The sequence below is a fragment of the Bombus pyrosoma genome, linkage group LG8 (genome assembly GCF_014825855.1).
Source record: "Bombus pyrosoma isolate SC7728 linkage group LG8, ASM1482585v1, whole genome shotgun sequence".
NCBI lineage: Eukaryota > Metazoa > Arthropoda > Insecta > Hymenoptera > Apidae > Bombus > Bombus pyrosoma.
The window spans coordinates 5,080,147-5,100,169 of NC_057777.1; the positions used below are offsets into that span (position 1 = coordinate 5,080,147).

At 28.5% G+C, this 20,023-nt stretch overlaps 1 protein-coding gene across 4 annotated transcripts; it reads left to right on the plus strand.

Annotated features, from left to right (window-relative positions):
• Window positions 1-84: 84 nt before the first annotated feature.
• Window positions 85-19,979, plus strand: LOC122570076 (vacuolar protein sorting-associated protein 13). Of its 4 annotated transcripts, XM_043731923.1 has the most exons (61): window positions 85-592; window positions 724-857; window positions 1,787-1,873; window positions 1,962-2,159; window positions 2,247-2,479; window positions 2,548-2,683; window positions 2,811-3,057; window positions 3,125-3,359; window positions 3,448-3,565; window positions 3,653-3,899; window positions 3,973-4,227; window positions 4,304-4,403; window positions 4,483-4,725; window positions 4,801-4,984; window positions 5,071-5,156; window positions 5,219-5,351; window positions 5,413-5,645; window positions 5,720-5,857; window positions 5,935-6,079; window positions 6,155-6,372; window positions 6,453-6,608; window positions 6,681-6,815; window positions 6,896-7,068; window positions 7,152-7,453; window positions 7,528-7,664; window positions 7,774-8,062; window positions 8,144-8,400; window positions 8,477-8,599; window positions 8,681-8,783; window positions 8,850-8,996; window positions 9,096-9,292; window positions 9,363-9,500; window positions 9,595-9,714; window positions 9,782-9,961; window positions 10,054-10,233; window positions 10,322-10,483; window positions 10,546-10,709; window positions 10,783-10,903; window positions 11,152-11,328; window positions 12,077-12,301; window positions 12,363-12,578; window positions 12,985-13,026; window positions 13,426-13,488; window positions 14,226-14,429; window positions 14,511-14,648; window positions 14,748-14,894; window positions 14,965-15,113; window positions 15,179-15,290; window positions 15,374-15,612; window positions 15,692-15,854; window positions 15,932-16,148; window positions 16,223-16,398; window positions 16,471-16,590; window positions 16,656-16,777; window positions 16,862-17,175; window positions 17,250-17,371; window positions 17,465-17,634; window positions 17,738-17,852; window positions 17,937-18,068; window positions 18,161-18,325; window positions 18,398-19,979. In XM_043731923.1, the coding sequence occupies exons 2-61, from the start codon at window positions 758-760 to the stop codon at window positions 18,443-18,445; spliced, it is 9,996 nt and encodes a 3,331-aa protein (XP_043587858.1). In that variant the 5' UTR covers window positions 85-592; window positions 724-757; the 3' UTR covers window positions 18,446-19,979. The 4 variants fall into 4 exon arrangements, with proteins under 4 accessions (XP_043587858.1, XP_043587860.1, XP_043587862.1 ...); XM_043731925.1 differs by lacking the exon at window positions 13,426-13,488 and having other exon boundaries at window positions 86-857; XM_043731927.1 differs by lacking the exon at window positions 11,152-11,328 and having other exon boundaries at window positions 87-857.
• Window positions 19,980-20,023: the final 44 nt, after the last annotated feature.

Genomic DNA, 20,023 nt, shown 5'->3' on the forward strand with positions numbered 1-20,023 from the left:
ATGATGTTCAATAAAAGATCCTTTTATTTAATAAAAACAATATAACATAAACTTTATAAATCGATGTAAAAGAATAAAGGTGGTGAATAAATACATTTTTATCAAATATATTTATTAAAGATAGGCAGAAACTTTATCAATCGTCGTAAGTAATACGTATGTATATGTACATACATATTGTCGGATGGACTAGTTGAGTCTATCCGTGTAAGTTTGGTGTGTATATAGTCATCTAATGAAGTGACTGCAAGTAGGTAGAGAATGTGAAGGTAGAGTTGGTGTAATCACGTATTACGTTAAAAGGCATTGACAATATCATACTTTTTAACAATGTCGTCATCCAAATTACAAAAAATTTAAAGCCAATCGATAAATATAGATAAATTAAATCGTCTTCGATAAATTCGAAATATAGACAACGAGTGTGACGTGACAGTGTATTTATTTTAAACAGAGATTTCAACAGCATGAATGATGACAATAATTAAAAACGTTTGGTGGCGATAATTACAGCAGCCATAAGATCACACAGATTATTTTTTTCATCTGTGTGTTGTATTAGTTCTACACAACATATACGAACACCTTGAAGGTTATGCGGCAGTTCTTATCGATCGATTTTACTTTCGTGCCTGACCCGCTTACTATTTAACGTGTATCTAGAGCACGAAAATTGACCAAATAATTTATTTGTTATCGTAAACTAAAAATATTTTTTTATAGAAATCTTTTTATTTCGTAAAATAAGAATTCGAAGATGGTTTTTGAATCGATTGTTGCTGAGCTCCTGAACAAGGTGTTGGGAGAGTATATTCAAAATTTGGATTACACGCAATTAAAACTGAGCTTATGGGGAGGTAAGCATTCACGAACAATTACTAAAGAATTGTCTTGAAAGTTACGAACGTTCCATGTACGTATGATGTAGCGTTCAGTTACAAGGAGTACGCTTCTACTTAATAGCAAAGTCCGGCGAGGCCCTAGGAAATTTCGAAAAATAAAACGCATTCGATGATAACACATGATAACACGCAGTTTGATATTTCATAAATATGTACATACAGATATATTAATAGTACGTCGAAGTGAGATCAGCTTCTATTTATGTTACGATCTTTTCGACTTTATCGTTTTATTGCTTATGGTTTAGTACATGTATCAAAATTATGAACACACATATATACATACATTAAAATTAAGAAATGTGTTTTGTAACATATAAAGTTATATGCTAAGACAAAAAATAAACAATTTATATGTTGTTGCTTCAATGTTGTCTTGTTTGAAAAAAAAGAATATTTTTGTTACTTTTGCCATGTAGTTGCTACTTTAATTACTTAGTTTATTATTAATTGCTTTACTATCACAGTATCTTATAGAATTTTAAATATTTAAATCCATTTACCATTACTATGTAAATAATATTTTATTCTTGTATATTAAATGCAAATACTATATAAATACAATAGAAAGATATTTATGTAGTGTAGTTTTGTATTTTTTCTCTTACAAAATCCTGTAAACCAAATTTTGTAATTTATTTTTATTTACATAAAAAAAGTTAACTAGAATTCATTTATTTTTCAAGAGTTAATTATGCATACACATAAAATAAGAAAATATTTTTACAAAATATTATTATGATATGTTATGGTACTTTTCTTTTCAATGTATATTGCAGTATTTAATTGGAAACATATATTTACCTATTGTTTATTTAGGAATAAATATATACTTTTTATTTTTACAAAAACAATGAAAACACATTATAGTTTCTTCCTTTTAGGTGATGTAGTGTTAAAAGACTTATTAATAAAAGAAAGTGCATTAGATATACTGGATCTACCTATTCGATTGGAATATGGAAGATTAGGTTTGTAAATCAAATTATGTATACTTGTATAATAAATAATAAAACATAAAATTAATCTTTATAAGTTTATTTTTCTATCTTCCTTCAGGAAAACTTATATTAAAAATACCATTCAAAGATATGTGGAATGGACAAATTGATGCAATAGTTGAGGAACTATTTATACTTGTAGTACCTTCAAGTCAGGTTGCATATGATGCAGAAAAAGAAGCAAGAATACAACTTGAAGCAAAACATGCAGAACTTGCAAGAGTTGAAAAAAAGAAACAATTAGCAGATATCAAATGTAACAATATTTTATTAAATAATTTTATGATTTTGTATTTTTTAATTGAGTTGCCTAAGCAGTCATTATTTTACTTGTATCTTTCAGCACAAGAAAAACTAGATGATTCAATGATTGAAAAACTCATTGCCCGTATGATAAAGAATATTCACATTGAAATCAAAAAGATACATGTGAGATATGAAGATCATATCTCATACAAAGACCATCCTTTTTCAGTTGGTTTTACATTGAGTACATTTACCTTAGAAAGTTGTACAGATTCTTGGCAAACAACTGGTAACTTAAAAGATATGTATGCTATTCCACAAATTTACAAGGTATGTGGAAACCCAGTAAATAAACAGTGCTAAAGGTGTTGTTGAGAATAAAACATATCTTTTTCCAGTTATGCACACTAGATGGTTTGGCAGTGTATCTCAATACAACTCTAGAACAGTTTAGTAATACAAGATCAGATTATTTAAATTTATTTCATAATGGAATTGCAACCATAGATTATAATCCACTTGGTTATCAATACTGTAAGCAAATATAAGTTGGAATACTATATATAATACATAAACGAATATTAATATCAAATTAATTAATTCCTCATCATCTAAGTTTTATAATTAAAAATTTCTTCATAATTGTTTCTTTCTTGTTTAGTGTTAGGTCCAATCAATGTCAATGCAAAATTAAAATTAAATCCAAAGCCAGAAACAGATGGAAGTAACTACACGATTCCCAAGGTATGGTTAGACATGGAAATGCAAAAATTAAGAATAGGATTAGCAAGGAAACAATATCAAACCATCGTTCAATTAGGAGAGGGTTTAGATCAAGCTCAGAAAGCTGCACCATTTAGAAAATATAGACCAAATTTAACATCATATAGAGGACATTATAAAGAATGGTAACAAATTATCCTGAATAGTTAGAAATAAAAAGAAGATGTTTGTATAATAAGTTATTATCCTCAGGTGGAAGTTTGCATATGTTTGTGTCTTAGAAGAAGAAGTACGTAGAAAACGTAGGAATTGGGATTGGAATCATATGAAAGAGCATCGAGATATGTGTCGCTCTTATGCTGACAGTTATCAAACAAAACTAACGACCAAAAAAGTCACACAAGAAATAGCAGATCATCTTACTCAGTGTGAAAGAAAATTGGACATTTTTAATTTAGTCATTATTAGGCAAAAGATAGAAATGGAAGTTAGTTGACAAAAACTCTTATCTCATAAAAAAATATATATATCTTTTATGATCGTTAATAAGTTGGATTTTTACTTGGATTTCATAGGTGGAGAGAATGGCTGAAAGAGAAAAAAGTCTAAAAGCGAAACGCGGTTGGTTCGGTTTCTTGTGGTCTAGTACACAGACAGAGGAAACACAAGAATTGAACTCTGCAGCTGCTATAAGTAATAAATTCGATTATATACTATTTTAAAACACATAAATTAAATAATTTTCTTATTTACTCTTTTTGATTTATTTAAATATTTTAGTGCGGAAATTTGAGCAGGCAATGACACCACAAGAGAAAGAAAAGTTATATAGAGCGATTGACTATCAAGAAAATAGTGCACCAGCTCATTATCCCGAAACATATGAAATGATCGACACGCGATTTCTTTTACACGAGCTACAAATTATAATTTTAGATACAGATAAAGAGCATCCTTGTATTTTGGATCTTCAACTTCATAGTGTTGAGGCTGGTTTTAAATCGAGACCATCTGCTAATGCTATTTTGTATGTGTTTTTTATTATAAAAATAGTTCTGATAAAAATTTGAATTAATATATGATGTTTTTTTTTGTTATAGAGTTACAGCATCAATTAATGAGATGAAATTATTAGGAACGAAACAAGATGAACATATTCCTTCACTTTTTAATTCCCATCAGCATGGTGCAGATAATGTTTTAATATCAGTGTCATATGAAAAGAATCCTCTCGATAAATTATGTGGCGATCGTATAATAGTAAAATCGAAATCTGTGGATATTATTTACGATGCACAGACCGTGATAGAAATAGTTAACTTGTTTAAAGTACAAAATTCATCGACTTTGAACAAGTAAGAATATTATATATATTATACCGTTTTTCAACAGTAGGTATTTTAACATTTAAATGATTACTTTCATGCACAGTCTTCAAGCAGCTGCTGCTGTACAATTAGAAGGTTTGAAAGAAATGTCGGCTTTAGGTTTGGAGCATGCTATTCAAAAGCATTCAGTATTAGACATACAGGTAACAATTCATTCAACAATATACATTCGTTATAATGAACAAAATTTAATATCTATAAAAATACATAAATATATAACAGGTTAATATGCAAGCTTCTCAGTTAATCATACCACATGATGGATTTTATGATAGTACAAAATCATTATTAGTTGTAAATCTTGGTAGCTTGCAAATACATTCTTTGGAAAAACCAAAGGGCGATGATAAGACAAATGTATCTGTTAAACAATTAATCAGCATGGGTAAAACTGAAGAAGATGTACTATTGCATCTTAGAGAACATAGTTATGATAAATTTGTTTTAAAGATAGTCGATTTTCAAGTATGTATTTTCAATTTCTTATGTATCAAATGTGTAGTCATCAATATAATCACATTTAACTATAATGTAAAATAGGTATTAGTTTCATTGCCTGGTGAAGAATGGCGCACAGTATTATCAAATGTGGATGATTCTATGACATTATTACACCCAACAACGCTTGAAATCCAATTTCACAAATGTTTAGTAACGGATGATCCATTACTTCCAAAATTAAGGTTGATAGGTCAATTACCATCAGTTGTTGTTAATATAACAGGTATCATTTTGGGACAAAATTTTGTTTTAGTAAATAATATATATTAATAATACACAGAATATAATCTTCTCTTTTAACTTTTTTAGATATTCGTTTATTGCAAGCTCTTTCTATTGCTCAGAGCATACCGCAGCCAAAAGAGGAACCAACAGATCTTCAGAAGTCATCTATGGTATATTTTGTATTATACATCGATTATTAGATGTTCTATTCTGATTAAAAAATATTTTTTAGAGTAAATCTGTTTCACAATTATCTTTGCTGAAAGATATAACTACCACCATTGCTGAGAAGAAGAAAGAAGAAGATTCTACTGTAACTTCAGTTAAACAAACGATTGATATGGAAATGAGATTTGAAATGAAAGGTAACAAATTATGTTTTATAAGTAATTAGATATTAATAAAAAATTATATTATTTATTATAGAATTTGCAATACAAGTTTCATCCCAAAAGGGTAATGAAATAATACCATTTGTGAAGTTCGAGGTACTACAGTTAGAAGCAGAGATGTTACAACGGACTTATGACCAAGAGATATTATTAAGATTAGGCGGAGTTCAAGTCAAGCAACATTACAATCAAAGAGAAATATTTATGATAACCACTCCGATGTTATCAGGTAGACATGAATATTTGATAACAGTACAGTATATAAATGTAAGTAAATAGATTTATATTATTAAATAAATTATTTACAGGATATAATTTAACTCTTTTATATTTATTTTTAGGTAAATAAGCGATCTCCTGAATTTAAGACGAAACACGGATCTGTTCTTCAATTACTAAAATTAGAATTTACAACATTGGATGTTTTATTACATCAAGAAGCTCTTATAAATCTTCTTCAATTTATATCATATGTGCAGGTAATTTATAGTAGCAATAAATTTTGCGTATATGAGTAATAAAGGGTAAATTATATTGTCTCATATTTAAATTGTAGGATCAAATGAATGTCATAGCAACTAGTAAACTTGAAAAAGAGCCTCGCATACGTCCACGACCTTCTCATTTGGTTTCCATTCAAGAAGAAACTTCTACATTTTTAAGAGAACAAATTCAAAAGCAAAAACTTAGGTCAACGACACGTAAGTACACTTCTATTATATGTTTTTATACTTTAAAGCTGCAGTTATAAATTATAATTATACATATATGTTTAGGACGGAGAAGAACAATGATGGAGCACGTAGATCTAAAAGTTCAAGCAAAAGTTGGGACTATTTGTATGAAGATAACTAGCGATTGTAGAGAAATTACTGCATTTTATATCGACGGTATCACTGCCGGATTTATAATGAAAGCTTCCTATTCTCAAGCAAATGTTAATTTATCTTCTATTAGCATTAAAGATCTTAACGAAGCGTCAGGTTATAAGGATGTAAGTCCTTATTTTCTCATTAAATCAATTAAATGTTAATTTATTGTAATAATATAATTAATTACTGTTTTGATATATAGATTGTATCAGTGACAGAAGATACTGAATCCTTGCAAATCCAAGCTATAATGTATAATATTGAGCCGTCAGACATTGATAAAAATAATATGTCTATCACAGTTGTTATGGGCTGTTATCGTATCGTCTTTTTGAATATGTTTGTTACTAGTATAATGGTAAAAAAATCTTATATAATAGTCAAAATATCTTAGTAAATAGATGGCATTAAAGAATATTTCATCTTTTAGAGCTTTTTAAACAATTTTCAAACGGCTCAACAAGCCATAAGGGATGCATCAGCAGCAGCTGCAGAAGCGGCGAAGACAAATATTAAAGACGTTAAAGAAAGCGCGGCACGTATTGGCCTTGCAGTAAAAATTAAAGTATGTAAAAAAATGTATAGAAAAATAATTCGATTTTTTGTTTACTAAATCATTTACGTTATGACGAAATTGTTATCTAGGCTCCAGTTATATATGTACCAATGCATTCGAAAAGTGATCATTGTTTAACACTAGATATGGGTAACCTTACTATATGTAATGTTTTTAAGAAGTTAGAAGTTACAAATGATGCTGGAGATTGTCCTATTGTCGATGAAATGAGAATCGAGCTACAAAATTTAAAGTTGTCTCGGTAATAATTAATTATTTACAGAATTTAGTAACGTTTACTAATCTTGATAATCGCAATTATTTAATGTATTATTTTTACAATAGTGTAAGACTAAATATGGAGAAATTCGCGATTGAAAACGAAATATTGCTGTTAGAACCAGTCAGTTTTACATTACTCATTAAACGTAATTTATCTACTGCTTGGTTTACATCTATACCTGATATTGACATGTCGGGTAGACTAAATAAAATTAATATATTAATAAGTAAAGAGGACTATGCGACTGCATTGAAAGTATTAGAAAAAAATTTAGGTGAAACAGTTGAAGATACAAAGCTCACGGCAAGTGTTAGTCAATCCGAAAAGAAACTTGAAGTAGAAGTTTTACAACATCGACAAAGTGGTAAGAATATATAATTTGCTTTATTTATAATAAAGTAAAGAAATTATGAACTAATTATGTCTTTATCTGAGCAGATAGGTTTGTAAGAGCTACTGCAGAAGATGCAGAAGATCCAAACTCGCAAGAGCAAGTACATACACACACGTCCATCAAATTTGAGTTTGTTATGGACAGTCTTATGATTACTTTATTTACAGGAGGTTCAAAAATGGTAATTTCAATGAAATATATATACATACAACCGGAAAATTTTTATTTTGTGGATAGTGGGATAGTAAGTTGATAACGACATATGTATAAATTATTTAAATTAATTACAGCTACAATCACAAAGTTCTCTGCTTCATCTACCGGAGAATGGATTAGCGAAATTTTGTTTAACCCATTTCGCGTTAAAAGGTCGAATATTTGCCGATGGATTAATGGCAACTTCAATTCTTCTTATGAACTGTACTTTGGACGACATACGTCAAAATAGGCAAGGTTCTCTTACAAGAATCATGGAAAGAACTACAGCAGTGCCTTCCATGGATGATATAGAAAAAGAATCCAAACCTGTTCGCAGTATGTTAGATATGACCATTAGACAAAGTTCAAATGACATGTTTGGTGAGTTGAACAATATTTTTTAATTAATATAGAATATGTCCTTATTGTCATTAAAAAATTTTTAATTGAGTTTGTTTTCAGTTGATATTCGAGTCTTTTCATTTAGTATTATTGTGTCACTTGACTATTTAATGAAAGTGAAAGATTTTTTCACTACTGATGAACCATCGACAAATAAAACAGTGCAACCAAAGAATTATAACGAATCAGCAGTTAAAAAGAAACAAACTGTATCACCAACTAAAAAAATGTTTACGGTTAATGTACATATTGAGAAACCCGATATTATTTTGTTAGAGGACATGGATGACATAAATTCCAATTGTATCATATTAAATGTAATATCTACTTGACGTACTTTTATTGGTGTATATGATATATATTGTTTCTTTCATATGTGTAACATTTTTTCAGACTGAATTAATGTTGAAAGTACGTATGATGGATGAACATCAAGTAATAGCAGGCACCATAAAAGATTTATCGATTCTAGCTGGTATATATAATACCGCGAAGAGAAGTGATTGGATATATCAGGTAAAGACTTTTATAAAAATGTTCACTTATGATTTATATTATTCCTACATGTGAACCTACTAAAATGTTAATTTTATAAAGGTGCTAAGACCATGCAGTATAAGTGTAGCAGGTTCTACACCAGAAGGAAAAGGACTTCACATTGATATTTGTTGCACAGACATTCACTTATCAGTTTCGCCAGGTTATTCAATAAATTATTGGTAATTAATGTCGAAATTGAATCACTAATCAAATTTTCTATTTATAGGTGTCATAGAAATATTGAATAAAGTAGTTCATACTGCTACAAAGACACAAGAGCAAGATCAAGAAGTTATTATTACTGAGCGAAATTACGAAGGATTATGGGTTGTCACTCCATTTGAAGAAAATGATTTTTGGTTCTTGAAAACAGGTAAAATATATATATATTTATTTATATATATTTAATGTACACTTAAGTTCTTTTTATTTAACGTGATTTGCTTCTATATGTTTTCTATTCCCTTTTTAGAAGTAGGAGTAGAGGCCATAGAAGATATTGTATATTCTGATGATGAAGATACTACAGTTTATAAGCCAGAATTAGCAATAATCTCTGCACCAACAATTTTACTCACATTAGAAGCAGGCATTGGTAATAAAACATTGCCGATGCTTCTACTTCATATTGGCTTTGAAAGTAACATTAGTGATTGGAGTACAAAAACTGTAAGATATACTGGTATAACTTTAATGAAGATTTTTTTGCACTATTCGTTTAAAATTCAAATACTTTTAGATGAACATGGAGTATACAATGTCGGTAATTATGGCGTATTATAATAGCTGTCTAGCATTGTGGGAACCATTAATTGAACCAATAGAGGGGATCAGAAATGAAAAGCGGGTTTCTACACCTTGGGAACTAAAAGTTAAAGTAATGTATTTAAATTTTTTTAAATCGAAATGTTACATTTCTTAGAACTTCTTTCATTGTTTTTATGTATCTTTTTATTCATTTTGTATGTTAGATTCAATTTAATGATGTATCACCGGATTCTAGAGGCGCAAGTGCGGCCAGTCCTACATCAGATAGTGAAACAGAAGAATTACATCAGATTCCCAAAATGTCTATTGATATAACATCAACTGTAAGTTAGTAAACATTGATTTTTTTTATTGTATATTTTACGTAAAATCTTTGACATTTTGCAATAGGAAAATTTGGAAATAACCGTGACTAAAACATGTCTCGATGTATTACAACAACTCGGTAATGCATTTTCATCTGCCATGGAAGCTAGTGGGAAAGGAGCGGCTAAAAGTGTAGCACCATATGTACTTAAGAATGAAACTGGTTTAGCGATAGTTTTAGATTTGGAGCGCAGTCACTTCAAGGTTTATTGCCGTTGAATATTTTATGTTCTTTTAATTATAAATATAATACTATGAACTATGTATATAAAATAAATATACATATCTTTTTTTAGGTTTTTAATGATGGATCCAAACTTACAAGTAATAATGCAGATTCGTATATGGAAGTAATTCTTGAATCTGGTGCGTCAGTACAGTTAGCTCCGAGGACAACAAAAACTGAGATACCACTGCTTGATCAATTGAAAATTGAAACAATCAAGGAAAAAGACGATGATAAGTTTATTATTTCGGTAATACTTTTAAAGTGTATAAATTTATGAGTTTATTTCATATAACTAAAATAATTTCTAGTTAGTTAATATATAATATTTTTTAAAGTTTAAAGAAATTAATAGAACTTTGGCTGTACCTGTGTTAAGAGCTGATAAAAGATTCTTTTCACTGAAATATCGAAAGGATGGTTCTGAAGAATGGGGTATTGTTTCTGATGTTATAGTAGATGAAGGAAGTACTATTGTTACTCTTAGAAGTATTCTACAGGTAAATTGCATAAGTTCTTATTCCTAAGCTTTAGTAATAATTGCAAGTAATAATTTTTTTAGGTACACAATCATTTTAGTCAACCAATATCTGTATATTATATGACTAAGCGTGGAAATGAAGTTGAATGCGTGGGAACTGTTGCTCCAGATAGTAAATTAAATCTTCCACTAGACACTGTATATACACCAACAAATGTTTATGGGCTATTTTTCAGTGTTGAAGGGTACTTTATACTTTTATATAAATTTTGTATTTTTTATGTCCTTCTGTAATACTTATTTAATTTTCCTTTTTAGATATATGGTTTCGCTAGAACAATTTATTTGGAAAGATTTACAAAAAACAGTTAGTATGACAAAGCTGTTAAAATGCGAAGCTCGAGTGAGGCAAGAAGCTGTAGAACCATTTTACATAAAGGTAACAAAATGAAACGCGTTTATTTATGTACACATTTAGAAAATTTTTATATTTGATTTCTATCTTTCAAAATTTCACATTGTGTAGTACGTGTAATACTATTATTCACGACGTTTCGATTACGTTTGATAGTCATATAATGAAACAGTACGTTTGATTTATTTTTATTTTCATATGCTGTAATCAAACAAAATTTCGTTAAAAAAGTTACACTACATGCTTTTATAAGCAGCAGTTTTTACTTTTAGATGTTTTTCATGATGATTGTGGTTGGTAGTATTTTATATAATAACAATACTATTGGCTTATTATTGAATGCTATTAACTGGCGATCCGTATTCTGTCGTTTCATTGATTGCGTCAAGCGTCTTTGCTTGAAAACTTTACCCTCAGAGCACAAAAAATATCTGGAAGCACCTATACAGGTACTACCGTCTTTTTCTAAACTTGTTTGAGAATCAATTGCTACTTAGTACACGTTGGGTATCAGCCAAATAAATATCTTTACTGCCGCTATTAGATAGTTAATAATTTTAATGTGGATGTATACCTGTAACAAATAATATTGTAGGATAAGTATAGTTATTATACTGATTATCAATAGAGAATCCTTATATGTTTGATTGGAAATGGTTATTGGCATGGTTTCTGTTACAATTGTTAATTGTGTCATATTAATAATATAATTACAACAAAACAAAAACGGAGAAATATAAACAAATTATTTTTATATTGAATTTAATTCTTTTTATTAAACTCAACAATTTTAAGTTATTAAATTATGAGAACAGATCTTTTATTTTATAGGACTTTTCTTTGTTTAATTTTCTTTGTAGGCACTGTTTTATTTTTTATTTCTATGCATTTCAGTAACAAGTTTTTACAATGTACTATGGTTAATTTTTTATCTGTATTATGCATAAAATGTTCGAATAGTTGTTGAAAATTTATGTTGGTATTCAGTATAATGTGTTTATTGCACGTTTTTTTTTATGTTTTGTTGGTAATATAAAACGGAGTGTATTGTTACTGTTATGCTTTAAACATTGAAAGTGTCTCTTATTACTTAGACAATAGTAGAGAGAATAATAGAATAACATAGTAGAGAAAAAATAATTCCAATATTTTAAAACAGAATTTATATATTTTGAGAATGTATTATAATACTTACAGGTTGTTGGTGAAATGGAACAAGTTTATTTTGAGACTACTAGTCGACATACTATAGCAAGTACAATCTATAATGTTCATTTATACCCAGCTGTATATTTGAAGAATTTTTTGCCTATCGATATTATTGTATGTTTACCTGGAAATGTACAAGAAAAACTCCTAGAAGCTGGCACATCTTACCAGATTCCTACAATTGACCCAGGAAAGTCTTATATAATCATAAAAGTAAGTAAATCATATTTCTATACATTGTGACTCATATAACTTACTTAATTATATGTTACAGTTACCAAATTATTTAGAAAAAGATTGGTCATGTAGAGGTGAGATACTTGCGAATCCATCAGAATTTTCTGTATGGTCTTTTGAATCTTTTGATAGTGCACAAAAAGTTATAATGGATTTGGGAATGCATACATCACACAAACATGGTTCTATCATTATGGCTTTATATTGTCCATTTTGGATGTTAAATAAAACAGGCTTGATGTTGTCTTATCGGGTAAGTATCATGAAATTTATTCTAAAGAATTAATTAAGTGATAATAATTTTATTTTCTGCTTCATGTAAATCTTGCTTATTATTTTTCCCTTAATAATTCTTTTTCCTTTTAATAAAAAAAGAAAAAAAAATTTTCCATTAAATAAAATACCGTTAAGTATAAATACAAAAATTTTATTTATAATTTTATAATATCGTAATAAAGTACTCTGATATATTAAACTATAATATGAATTTCTTTTTAGTAGTTGTATTAGGTATGTAATTAATCTCTATGCAATGCTGAGTTATGATATTTTTGTGCCATATGTAAGTGCTATGCCACATTACGCATGCTGGAAGTAGTATTATGTTGCAAACTATTAATTTTCTATAACTATATCTTATTCAATACATTATTTTACAGAAATCAAGTAAGGGTGGCAAAGAACACTCAAGTCCAATCAAGGTAGTGATTTCATGTTACAGTATTTTTCATGCTTTGGACACAATGTTAATTAAATAATTCTTATAATATATTAATAGCTGCTATATTTCTCAATGTGCAAAATTTATTTTAAAAGATCCTAGAGTATTCTTGATAAGTGCATCGTTAAATACAGCATACAGTCTTTTAATTCTTTTTTCTGTTTAAGTCAAGTATATTTATTTAATGTAATAAAGCAGCAGCATGTCGCAGAATGTTGGAATAGCTTTTCGATATTAAACTTTTATTGTGACTTATATCAGTTGTAATGGTCATGGGTTGAATCATAAATATTAAAAGTAATCTTACAAAATTTTTGAAAAAATTAATTTCGTCATTGACAATTTCGCGAATTCTAATACATAGGAAGGTATCTTTCAGAATTTGGTTTGTGTGAAACCTCATCAATCACGTACAGAATACAAGAGGAAGAAAGCACGTTTGGTGATATATTGATTTCATTTTATATTGGTGGTGGTTTAATCTTGTAAACTGTAGAATAGACTTTTCATACTATCTAATGTATTTAACTAACTACTTGTGTCCATATATTAATGTCTTACATGTTTGTACATATTATTATCAGTGCTTTTTTACTAACTATAATTTGCTAACTAATATTAATGACATTTACATACATATACTCTTCCAAAATTAACAAAAAAATGTACTAAGCTTCGTTCATACTCAGTTTTGTTTATTAGTTGGCATATTGTGGTATTATCATAATCTCGCAACATTACACATTTTTCCTAGCTATGAGTAAGATATTCCTGCTTGTATACTTGTATATGTATTATTATGGCACGTACAAGGCATGATTGCTATGAGATTAAACACATAGAAATAGTAATAATGCAACAATGTTGTAATAATGAAATAGTAATAATTTAATGCAACATTAATACAAGGAGTTTTTGTAAAATTTTTATGAAAACTTTAAATATAAAAAGAATTCATAACATACAAAAATTTATAAGTTCAAGCTTTGTTTATTGAGATATATAATTAAAATTATAAAAGAAAGCTAGCTGGTGTTGGTGAATGTAATGTAACATTGTATAAATATGTCCAAAAATGCAATTAATTGCATTTTTTGTGCACAGTTAAATTGTGTGCAGTTAAATTATTGAAACACAATTAACATTAGCACAAAAATTTATATGTATAAATATTTTCAGAGTGGAGAAGATTATCTAAATGTGCTTTATCATCCAGAGAATTTTAAGGGACCAATATTGTTCTCATTTCGCTCCAAAGTATTCTTTGGTAAAAAGAAAGCAATGATCAGGGTCGAGAATGGCGAATGGTCAGATAAATTTCCAATAGATGTTGCAGGAAGTGAGGGAGTAGTCATTTGTAAATATAATGGCCAAATATATCAAGTTAGTAGTATTTTCCTTATTTATAGTTCCATTATTTAATCACCATATTTTTATATCAGCAATATTTCTTTTGAATTACAGATTGGAGTTCACAATCAATTGACCTACAATTCTTTGACAAAACAAATTACGTTTACTCCATATTATGTACTGATAAATAACTCTGATTATCTCATTGAATGCCAAGAAGGTAATAGGCCTGCTGATCCTATGATCAAGGTAACAGTTATTTATAAAAGGAAGAATTATAATATATAATGTATATTATTAATTTTAATGTATCTAAATAAAAATATTTATTATTTCATTTACTTATAGGTACCTGCCAGAGAATGTGCAGCTTATTGGCCTCGTTCTGATCATGAACAGAAAACTCTAAGTGCTAGAATCGCAGGTAACCCTGAAAAAACTGCACCATTTATTTATACAGAGAACCATACGACTTTGTTAAAATTAAATAATAAGGTTTGTTCTGTTTTTATTTCTCTCCGAATGTAATGTAATTTATGTTTCTACAATTCCTTTTATTTAATAGTATGGAGGAATTAATGTAGATATACAAATAAGCGAAGGTGGAGTCTACATTTCTTTATCTGCATACACTCATGGAAATGCCCCAGCTTTAATTATTAATCACACTCCACATACAATCAATTTCTGGGAAAAAGGATCACTAAATGTCAGGTACGAACATTAATGCAGAAATTAATATTATTATTAATGTTATTATATTGTAAATTACTTTATAGATCTGTACAGTCATACAATAGAATGTTTTACACTTGGGAAAATCCTGCAGGTCCACGGAAATTAGTCTGGGAAGACAACAGTAAAAAAGAAATTGAAGAAACTCTTCGAAAAGTAAATATTCAATATTTAATAAAAATCATTAAAAATTAGAATCTTATTTACATTAAAAAGACATTAAAAATTTTATTTTTTAGGACACTTTAGGAGGTTTTCAATTGCCAGATCTAGAAGAAGAAGTATACTATGTATCATTTTTGGATGGTACACAACGAGTGCTTCTATTTACAACAAATATGAAGGTTGCAGAAGATTGTGAACTAGCAGGTGATTTTGAACCTATAGAACAGGAAATAACAATAAGTATTCACGGAGTTGGCTTTTCACTCGTTAACAACATCATGAGAACTGAATTGTTATATTTGTGTATAGCTAGGTACGTTCTTACACATATTAATTTTCATTATTTCGACAATTATCACAGTTTTCACATATTGGCAAATTTTATAATTTAGTTCTGGAATTATGTGGGAAACGCGCAAATCTGTTAACCATCGTTGGCGCAATCTTGACACAAGAGAGGTAATAGTTATAGAAGAAGGCTATCAAAAATATATACGTGAATTACAAATGGACAAAAGTCCAATACAAAAAGTAATACTTGAACCAAAATTAGAGGTAATGTAAATGAAAATAATAATTTCATAATTTCTTATTCAACTTTCAATTTAATCACTAATTAATTTTAATTTCAGGTTGATTATTTAAATATGGAAATGTTAAAACCACATCGTCGTTGTCTACGACGCACTTTTCAAACTGGTTTATGGTTGCAATACCGTACTTCAGTGCATCAAGTGCAGTTACACGCAAAGATCAACAGGCTGCAAATTGATAATCAACTTACAGACTGCGTTTTCCCAGTTATATTAGCTCCAGTTCCGCCACCAAAGAGTGTTACAGCGAGCACAGGTATGTTTTTATATTAAAGACTAAAATAAGTGTTACATATGTGATTATATGTTTCTCAAATTATTTTTTAATAGTTATGAAACCATTCGCTGAACTTAGTATGGTTAAACGACTACTTGAACATAGTAATGTACAACAATTTCGGTACTTTAAGGTTCTTATACAAGAGTTTCATGTGAAAGTAGATATTGTATTTATTAACGCGATCGTGGGACTGTTTGAAGCAAATGAAATGAACGATGCAGAAGAAGTGAGTTCTATCTACTTTATATGCATAAACTACTCTAAAATACTATAACAATTATTTTATTGTATACTGTAGAGTAAATTATTTAAATTGGACATGGAACTCGTTAATGAACCTCTGATGTATCACGTCAGTTTGATTACTACAGCCGAACAGAAGAATTTCTTTGATTTACTTCACTTTTCTCCCTTGAAGGTTCGTTCCTTTACACTTCAAATTAATCATAACCATATTTCTATAAGTGACATCATCTTTTCCAGATTCATATAAGTTTCTCAATGAGCGGTAGTGGTAGCGGGCCATCTGCACTACCTCAAGTATTAAATGTATTGTTACAAGGAATAGGTGTTACGTTAACTGACATTAATGATATTGTCTTCAAGTAAACCTCTTCACTAATCAATTTTAAATTAAGTTACTAGAAAATAAATCATATGGGAATAATACATTTCAATTTTCTTTGCAGATTAGCATATTTCGAAAGAGAGTACATTTTTATGACCAATAAACAGCTTATTTCCGAAGCAACAACACATTATGTAGGACAAGCAATTAAACAAGTTTACGTTCTCGTTCTGGGACTCGATGTAATAGGCAATCCGTATGGCCTAGTAGTAGGTACTATGAAGGGCATTGAAGATTTGTTTTATGAACCTTTCCAAGGTGCCATACAAGGGCCCGGAGAATTTGCAGAAGGTTTGCTTCTTGGTATGAGGAGTATGTTAGGTCACACTGTTGGAGGAATGGCTGGAGCTGTTTCTAAAATTACTGGAGCTATGGGTATGTTTGGTTTTTGTATTATTAAATTAATTATTCTATATATTTTTCCATTTTCATTTTTATTTTTATTATAGGTAAAGGTATAGCTGCCTTAACGTTTGACAAAGACTATCAGAGAAAACGACAAGAACAGCTTAACAAACAGCCAGCCAACTTGCAAGAAGGTCTTGCTCGTAGTGGAAAAGGTTTGATAATGGTAAGTGAAAATAAGAAATAAAAATTAGTATAACTTCTATTGATAGATAGACAAAAATGAAAAGAGATGAATAATTATATGTATGGCTTTTAGGGTGTTGTTGATGGTGTAACTGGTGTTGTGATGAAGCCCATATCAGGTGCCAAAGAAGAAGGTGTGGAAGGATTCTTTAAAGGATTTGGGAAAGGCATGGTTGGTCTTGTTACTCGACCAACTGCTGGAGTTATAGATTTTGCTAGTGGTTCATTTGGAGCAGTGAAACGGTAAAAAAAAATAAACTGTGTCTATCAATCTAAATATCAATCTAATTATCAAATATACTAAAAGGATAATTTAAATTATTTCATTATTCATTAATTATTTCAGTGCAACTGAGTTGAATGAAGAAGTAAAGAAAGTAAGACCATCTAGATTTTTACAACTAGACTGCTTGGTTAGACCATATGTCAGAGATGAAGCTGAGGGACATAAAATCTTATGTGTAAATATATAAATATATATAAATATATATATATATAATCTTATGTAATATTTTGTAATATTTATGAATACTCTTCCTTTACAGGAATTAGAAAAAGGAAAATATGCGAATACTGATATCTATTTTTATCACATGTACATTAACAAAGATGTATTATTACTTACTGATAAGAGAATAGCGTACTTAGAGCATAGTGATTTATTTGGTGGATGGCGGGTCAGTACATTTTATAAATACTCTATTTTCGTAAACTGAGCAATAAATTAGTTTTGGATAAACTAGACATTCTATTGTTTTCAATAATATAGGTGCATTGGACCCATGCGTGGCAAGAGATGAGCGAACAACCGAAAATAGTTGATAAGGGAGTTCAGATATTTATCAAAGATTCCAGTAAGAAAAAGAAATTAGGATTGTTTGGTAGTACAGATCAATCAAAAATAATTTTAATACCTGATTATAATATTAGACAGGTAAGTTGTGTAATTTAATATTAATATCTTTTTTATACTTAAAACAAAATAAATTTTTTGCAATTTTCACAGCTTCTATGCAATAAAATGCAACAACAAATTAATCAGTACGAGTTGTAATGCCAGAAAATCAAAATAGATAATACACGCAAATATAATTTAACATTTGAATATAGTTAATTGAATTGATAGCGTCTGGCTATCATCTAACATCATAAATTTCTATTACCTTTCCAAGCTGAATTTCATAAATTCTATATATACACATATGTATATTATAACACAGTTTTCTACAAATATTATTCATAAGACTGATACTTGATCAACAAAAAGTAGAGAAGAATCAGTATGTATATATAGTTTTATATTTATTACGCTTTGAATATTCTGGGTTTAAATTTATTATATTTTATACGATTTAACACTGTTTTTGTCACAAAACGTGCCAGTTTCTAATTCCATAAATTGTTATAATGTTAGTAAAAGCCACAAGACGCTTTTAATGCTTTTAATTAATCTATATATATATATAACCTTACTGACACGTTTTTTGATATTATACAAAAATAATATTATAGATATACAAAATAATTATTATAGTCTTTATTATCGTTAAAAGTTCTTAATCACATTATCACGTCCAGTATAATTTCGCTTCAAGGTATACTATGGTATGTAAAACAAAGTTGAAATACGCATGGAAATAGTTGAAAATCTAAACAAATATTTTTATCTTATTAATTTAAAACGTAATGTTTTTATGAAGTACAAGATATATTTTAAGCTGATACTTAAATACCTGATTAATTTTATCTAAAAAGTTATATATGCAAAAATCAATATAGAGATATGTCATAGTTTTATAGCACTTTAAAAAAACAACTTGAATATTGACGCTTTATCTCTTAAAATATTTCTTGTTAATGTAATATACTTGATATTCTAAAAAATCGCCATCATATGACAATATAATATTTTTATCGTTTAATAATAAGTTTAATAATTATTTACTATATACACATACACGTATAAACAAAAATTCAAACGCACATCCTATGTTCAGTAACTTCTGTACCTGTATAACTGTTTTGTTATTATATATATATATAAACATACAGGATGTTTCTAAAGTCGCCGCATAATTTTCTAAAATATATACAAAAATATATTTCCGTTTTTAAAATGTATATTCTTAAAATTTTATATGCACGTAGAAGTCAACTACTTTTCATATAAAACACTAATGTTTATATAATTTTTTATTTGAATTATACTTCGTATAAAACTATTACTCATTCAATCAATTATATGTTTAAATTCAAATCATTATATATTCTTAGAAACACTCTGTATGTTCATGGATAGTGCATAGCTTTTGTTACAAGATTGTTCAGTTAAATGCATAATGGAAGAAAATGAAAAAAAAAAGAAAAAGAAATCCAAAGTCAGTACACTATACCTTTTACAGCTTATGATAGATATAAAATATGTATATGTTACTAAGTTTAATGATAGATGATAATGATGTAGACTAAGTTTAACGTGATTTAATTAGATTATGTTATTGTTAAAGAAAGATATATCTGTATTGTTATGTATTACTTGTATAAACAAACTGTATTTGTAGGAAAATTAAAATAACTTTTGCTTTCTATTCTTTCTATTTATTTCTTTTTTGTATCTGTGTATATGTATATT

Coding starts and splice junctions, on each gene's coding strand:
- LOC122570076 (XM_043731923.1), top strand. CDS start 758: ATGGTTTTTGAATCGATTGTTGCTGAGCTCCTGAACAAGGTGTTGGGA. Junction 8,600..8,680: donor GAAGTGATTGGATATATCAG/GTAAAGACTTTT, acceptor AATTTTATAAAG/GTGCTAAGACCATGCAGTAT. Junction 16,399..16,470: donor AAATGAACGATGCAGAAGAA/GTGAGTTCTATC, acceptor TGTATACTGTAG/AGTAAATTATTTAAATTGGA.